The sequence below is a fragment of the Lampetra planeri genome, chromosome 27 (assembly GCF_965212315.1).
Source record: "Lampetra planeri chromosome 27, kcLamPlan1.2.h2, whole genome shotgun sequence".
Classification (NCBI taxonomy): Eukaryota; Metazoa; Chordata; class Hyperoartia; order Petromyzontiformes; family Petromyzontidae; genus Lampetra; species Lampetra planeri.
The window spans coordinates 675,836-682,513 of NC_136133.1; the positions used below are offsets into that span (position 1 = coordinate 675,836).

Consider the following 6,678-nt stretch of genomic DNA (forward strand, 5'->3'; position numbering starts at 1 on the left):
TTTAGATGTTATGTATGTATATGTGAATTATTCATATGGTATTTTAAAATATACATTTTATTTAAATGAGCTGCTCGGCTATAAGCCGCGTCTGCCCTGCGACCGTACAGATGTTCTACAGCACAGATATTAGCTAGGGTCATATTAATAGATCAGTGGGCTTTACCTGGTAATTAAAACAGTTAAGTTTAGATGGCAAATTCCGAAGCCGAATCTTTATTTAGACTGGAGGAATCCGCTAAGCTCTGAAGCCATTTTGCACAGATGCCCAGTTAGATAACAATTCATTCGCGTGCCATGGGCCAAGGCTGCGAACAGCATGAGTCACACACGACGATCCTGCCATGACATCAGGGCACCCCACACCCACCATCCCTCCCCACCCCCACACTGCCATTTCAACATGAAACCCGAGTGGTGATTTGCGAATTTGTGAAATTGGACCCAATGGCAATTGATTGAGGGCTTCGATTGCGAGCTCATGGTGGGACTTAGCGACCCCTTTCTCCACGCACGCCACGCGCTCACACGACCCCTGACCCCTGGCCTCTGCGGCGTCAGCGGCGACCCCGTGTTCACCACTTGGGGAGGTGGGGGCGATATTTTACGTCGTCTTTTAGTTTTGCGTTCCAGTGTTAGTTTTGTGCATTTGTGACGTTTATTGGGGTGGGTGGCATCTATTACGCCGTTCTATATGAATACACGTAATATTATGCTGTAAATGTGAAAGCACTTGGCAAACTTTCCATTCCATCCCCGGTAAGCTTCCCTGTTGCGAATCGTCGCGGGATTTCCACGCGGGCGACGACAGTGAATCAGGTCTCCGTCTCTCGTGAAAAAACTAAAAATATATTTTAATTTCACCAGGTAAGGCCCACTAAGCTCTTCTTCAGAAGCGACCTGTCCATCACAAATTATAGCTCAACGAAGTGGGCTTATCACGTGGAAATTTATAGCAGCCAAACACTCTGAACGCATGATGTTGATTCTAAATGTGAAGGAGAAACCGGAGGACCTGGAGAAAATTCCACGGGGAGAGAGACACGCAAGCTCCAACTATACAGCAGGCATCGCCAGGGTCGGGATCGAACCTACGTCCTCCCGTATACCAGGCGAGGCAGTTAACATCTCCTAGCCACCGTGGCACCCCTCTTGCCAATGATTGAAAACTCATTTCTCTAGAACTGCTTTTTGTGTTGAGTTTGTTGTCCTTCCCCCGGCACCTCCGATTAGCGCGGTTGGCTACGTACGGTGCGAGCAAGAAGTTCAACGCACACACAAACAAACACAGCCGAATGGAGACCCTGCTGCTGCTGCTGCTTTGGAGAATGGGCGGTTAATTGGGGAGAGGTTGTTGGGTTTTTGAGGGCGGTAACAGGAAGACAACACGATGTGGGGCAGGCGTCGTCACAAACACAATCACGGGACGCGTCAGCGCGCGAGCCGGGAGGCGGCACACGATGTCACAAACTTGTGCTACGCAGCACGGCGGGCACGCGTCCCCCGGCAAGCCGTGTTAATATTCACACACGTAGTGTTACATCGAGTATATCATGACGTTATTATGCTACATTATGCGTAAACAACCCTAAAAGAACCCTAAAATCACGACACGAACGCACACGAGACTTGACGAGATGGCCACGACACCACGAACGCCACGTGCCGCGACCCGAGCGACGCGGCTCTTCGAGTCCAACATTTGCAGGTTTACAGCGCGCGCCCAAACTAACAAACAGGCAGTCGAGGGGCCACGAGACTTCAGAGCCCATCGCGCGCGATGCCGGTCAGCGCGTGGCCCCTGCAGGGCGACAGACCAGGGCCCCGTCTCCCAGGTCACGTGGCATGGGGCGGAAGGGGGTGGGGGAGCAACGGTTTGTTTCGATGACGTCACAGTCGAATGTTAAGGTCCTTCAACCAATCCGAGGCGGCGGCTGCCGCTGTGTGTGGATCGCAGCGTCGGCGATGCGTTTGATGTTTTAAGCAACGCGGACCCTCTGAGTTGTCGCGAATTCGTTCGATGCGTGGCAAAGGGAACGCTGCCTACGCTGCTGATTGAGACGGCGCAGGGCAGGACGCACGCTTGGCGGGATTGGATCGTGATGACATTGATTTGTTTTGCACCGAACCGACATCGCAATTCACCACCAATGCTTCACGCCAATTCGCCCGCAGCACTTTTGGCACGGGGCCATTCTGCGAGATAAACCCGGCAGCCAATCGCAAGCTCGGGACGAGGGGCGAGTGGAGTGACGTCACGATGCAAGCCTCACACGCAGACTGTCCAAGGTTCAAGGTTGTGAGCCATCCCAAGACAATGGGAGCCCCCCCCACCCCCCCGTATAGCTTCAACAGACTGTTGGGGCAAGTGCTGTGAGCGAGCACCTATGAAGGCTGGAACGGCACACGAGGGGGTGGGTGGCCAGCACCACGCCCGGCCGCCTTCGTCTCCCCAGTGGCGACGTTTACATACGCACCAGGTATTCATTTGAGGCTGAGTCGACCTAGGGGAAGCCATGAAGGGGAATCGAACTCGGGACCCCGGGTTTCGTAGCGCAGCGCACGAACCGCTACACCATCCAAAACCCACACACACGCACACACACATCATGCGTGTGTGCGTGTGTGTGATGTGTGTGCGTGAGTTTGTGTCAGTGGCACCACCACCGCCCACTGCAGCAAAGAACCCTGGACCAGGAGATGGTATCATCGTTAAGCCCAATCAAAACTTGTCGTGAGTGGTCACAGCCACGAGCGCTGAAGTCTGGAATTCCAAGTCGTGAATTGTGACCGATCCAGCCCTGCACACAGCAGTCTGCACCTCGTGTAAATAGTCGCTCCTTATTGAACAACGAAAACTGGCATGTCTATCGTTCTAACACAAAATATCATTCCGCCAAAATGCCACGAACGAAGTGATTCCTCGTGATTTGGGCCCCCCGTTCTTCGTTAAAGAGAATGACAGTCGCTATGATTCCAATGTTTTTATATATATTAAAATGGCCTTAACCCTAATGTTTAGCTTTAATGTCAGTGATCGGGCCAAATGTAATGTGTTATGAATTACAATAAAAAAAACAGAATTCACTGAAGGGCAGCTAATTGTTGCACAACACGATTGAACAGGCGTCAAAGTTGTTTTTTGCAAATCGCGATGGAAGCGAACGATGAGTGATGAAGAGACACGAAGGTGTGCAGTTGACTCTGCCGCAGTGCCGTCCCCATCTCGCAGTGTCCTCGCTGTCGTGTTTAGCCATTGCTATAATTAGTTGTTACTCTGTCAGCGAAGCATTCAAATATTAATAAAACGTGAGGGTTTTATGGGGGGGGGGGTGGTGGTGGTGGATCTCTCATCCATCCACCCCCCCCCCCACCACCAAGTCCCCTGCTGGCCTAGACGACCCAGACCCCCCCCCCCTACATCTCACGACCTACGCTGACCCCCGCCCCCCCAATCCGAGGCTCCGACCTGGCCCCCCTCCCCCTCCACCCGGCGGGCCTCAGCGGGTGCCGGTCTCCCGCGTGGTCGTGGTGGTGGTGGTGGTCATCGTGTCCCCGTCACCGCCTGGGCCCTCGCGGCGCCGCTCAGCGGGACCTCCCCGGCCCCGCTTGCCCCCCTTCTGCTTGCGGATTTTGGGGCCTGCAGGCGACAGTCAGAAGAGAGTGGCATCATCACCCCCCCCCCATCACCTCCCCCATCACCTCCCCCATCACCCCCCCCCCCATCACCTCCACCATTACCCCCCCCATTACCCCCCCCATCACCCCTCCCCATCACCCCTCCTATCACCCCTCCCATCACCCCTCCCATCACCCCCCACCCATCACCCCCCCATCACCCCCCCCTCACTACCCCCCATCACCCCCCCCCCCCATCACCTCCCCCATCACCCCCTACCATAACCGTGACTTTTCCCCGTGTCTCTCTCCACGTGTCTCCCTCCCCGTGTCTCCCTCCCCGTGCCTCCCTCCCCGCGACTCCCTCCCCGCGTCTCCCTCCCCGTGTCTCTCTCCCCGTGTCTCTCTCCCCGTGTCTCTCTCCCCGCGTCTCTCTCCCCGTGTCTCTCTCCCCGTGTCTCCCTCCCCGTGTCTCTCTCCCCGCGTCTCTCTCCCCGCGTCTCCCTCCCCGTGTCTCTCTCCCCGTGTCTCTCTCCCCGTGTCTCTCTCCCCGCGTCTCTCTCCCCGCGTCTCCCTCCCCGTGTCTCCCTCCCCGCGTCTCCCTCCCCGCGTCTCCCTCCCCGTGCCTCCCTCCCCGTGTCTCCCTCCCCGCGTCTCCCTCCCCACCTCGCGTGCCCGCGGGGCGCTGCGGCGAGCACGGCTTGCGCGCTCGCACGCTGGTGGCGCACGAGGCGCCGTGCAGGGCGCGCTTCAGGGTCCCCGCGCGCCACTTGACGCGCGCCTCTCGCTCGCACTCCCCCCACGACTCGAAGTGGTACTTGCAGTCGGCTGCGAACACAAAGACAAAAGATCACGCACACTCCCACACCCCCGCCGGATAACCTCGGCAGACCGGTGGGTTAAGTCCTGTTTGCGAGCGGCACACCAGGGGGTGGCGGCGGGGGTGTGGCCAGCACCACGCCCGTCCGCCTTTGTATCCCTCTCGTGGCGATGTTTTACTACACATCGCACAAGATACTCATTTGAGGCTGAGTCGACCTAGGGGAGGCCCAGGACCGATTCAGAAAATCGTCACTGGCGGTGTTGGCCGTGAGCCGAAGGCCGCGTTCACAACGCAGCCCCCACCCCCCACACACACAGCCCCCACCCCCCACACACAGCCCCCACCCCACACACACAGCCCCTACCCCACACACAGCCCCCACCCCCACACACAGCCCCCACCCCACCCACACACAGCCCCCACCCCACACACACAGCCCCCACCCCACACACAGCCCCCACCCCACACACACACAGCCCCCACCCCACACACACACAGCCCCCACCCCCCACACACAGCCCCCATGCCTCTCTCTGTGCCTGTATCTCCATATCTCAGCGTCTCTCTCTCTATGTGTGTCTCTCTCTGTGTCTCTCTGTGTCTCTCTCTCTATGTGTCTATCTGTGTCTCTCTTCTGCATCCATCTCTACTTGTCTCCCCGTGTGCCTCCCGGCTCTCATCATCTCTCGTCTGCCCTGAGCAGGAGAGATGACATCCCTTCCCGCTGTGTTCTCCCCACACACCCATCGCTCACTCCAACGCAAATCCCCACTCACTCCCACAATCCTCTCCCTGCTCTCCACAGCCAATCGGAGACTCTGCCCTCTGTTATTAAAAACGTTCAATTGACCGTAAAATTACTTATTTGTTCAAATGTCCCTGACAGCTGATGCGAGTAATTAAGTGCCCAAAAAAAAGTCAATGTGGTTTCCCTGAGCCAGCGATGCAAATCCAACACTCAGATTTGCGAGGTTGATGCAATCCACAAAATTTCCACTCTTGACTTCTCACAAAGCGGTACTGATTTTATCGACCCGGGAGGCATCGACAGCCGAGTTGACCTCTGACTGCACTTTGAACTCGCCGATTGCGAACCACGGTGCCACGGGCCAACCGCAACACCCACCAGCGGCCGGCCAGCCACGAGTTAACCCACAGCGCGGCCGAGGCAATTACAGGTTGTACTCTGTAGTTCGGATCGTGCACGGGGCTGGTAATTTCATGGCGATGTTGTGAGCGCCACTGCCGCGATCGTGGCCTGTGAGGACGAGGTTTGTGCACCCCGACAGATACACGACCTCCCCAACGACACTCCCTCCGTGCGTGAAGCAGTGTGTGGCCAGGGACTCCTCTACTTACGAACACTCGACTTACGATCTTTCAGAGATACGAACAAATCTGTCCCGAATGTCCAGTTGCCTATTCGGACCGAGAGTCGTAAGTTTAACCGCCTCGCGCAATAATAGATGGCGGTGGTGGCATCTACATCTGCAGAACGTGAAGAACCAGTGGCATGTACCTCTACAGGGGATTATACAACTTTTAAAGCCATTCCCCGTGTTTAGTGTACACGTCAGACAACGTTTGGAATCGACAACAGTAAAGTTGGACTTGCGAACAAATCGACTTATGAACAGACCTCTGGAACCTTTAAAGTGGCCTCTAGCCCCTCGTTCTGGCCGTTCACCCTGCAGAGTCTGTTAATTTCCTGGCTTTCCATTCACGGTGGCGCATTGGTGGGATCTACGGATGAAATGCACCACTTTACGAATTTAAATCACTATTCGGAAATGCTTCCCCATCCCTGCCTTGTGTTTCGTTTGTTGTCCTTCCCCCGCACCTCCCATTAGCACGGCTGGCTACGTACGGCGCGAAAGGAGTTCAACACACGCACGTACACACCGCGTCTGGCATGGGCCCTGGTGCAACATATGGAATGGTACCACCCCTTGTCCAATTGCCGTCCCCACCCGCTCCCACCCGGTGCAGTGGCACCGCCTGCACGCTCGCCGGCTCGCTCACCTCCAAACTCCTTCTTCCAGTTGCAGGGGAACTTGCAGCGGAAGCGCTGCGTCTCGAGGGGGCAGGGCCCCCCCGGGCCCCCCCGGGTGCTCTCGCGGCTCCCCGGGCCGCAGTCGCCCGCCGTGGGCACGCACGGCCCCCACTGCCAGGGCCCGCACCCGGCCGCCACGACCCCCCCCACTCACCCCGCCCGGGGCCTCCGCGGGGACCTCTCC

General features: G+C 57.1%; 1 protein-coding gene across 1 annotated transcript in view; it reads right to left on the reverse strand.

Annotated features, from left to right (window-relative positions):
* Positions 1–3,490: 3,490 nt before the first annotated feature.
* The window catches only part of LOC144727886 (midkine-B-like), a 4,708-nt gene continuing 1,520 nt past the window's right edge, over positions 3,491–6,678 (reverse strand). The window contains exons 2-4 of the mRNA XM_078607023.1: positions 6,464–6,643; positions 4,285–4,446; positions 3,491–3,640 (exon numbers count right to left, since the gene is read on the reverse strand). Of these exons, the coding sequence (XP_078463149.1) occupies positions 3,501–3,640; positions 4,285–4,446; positions 6,464–6,643 (482 nt within the window). The 3' untranslated portion in view covers positions 3,491–3,500. The remainder of the gene's footprint in view (positions 3,641–4,284; positions 4,447–6,463; positions 6,644–6,678) is intronic.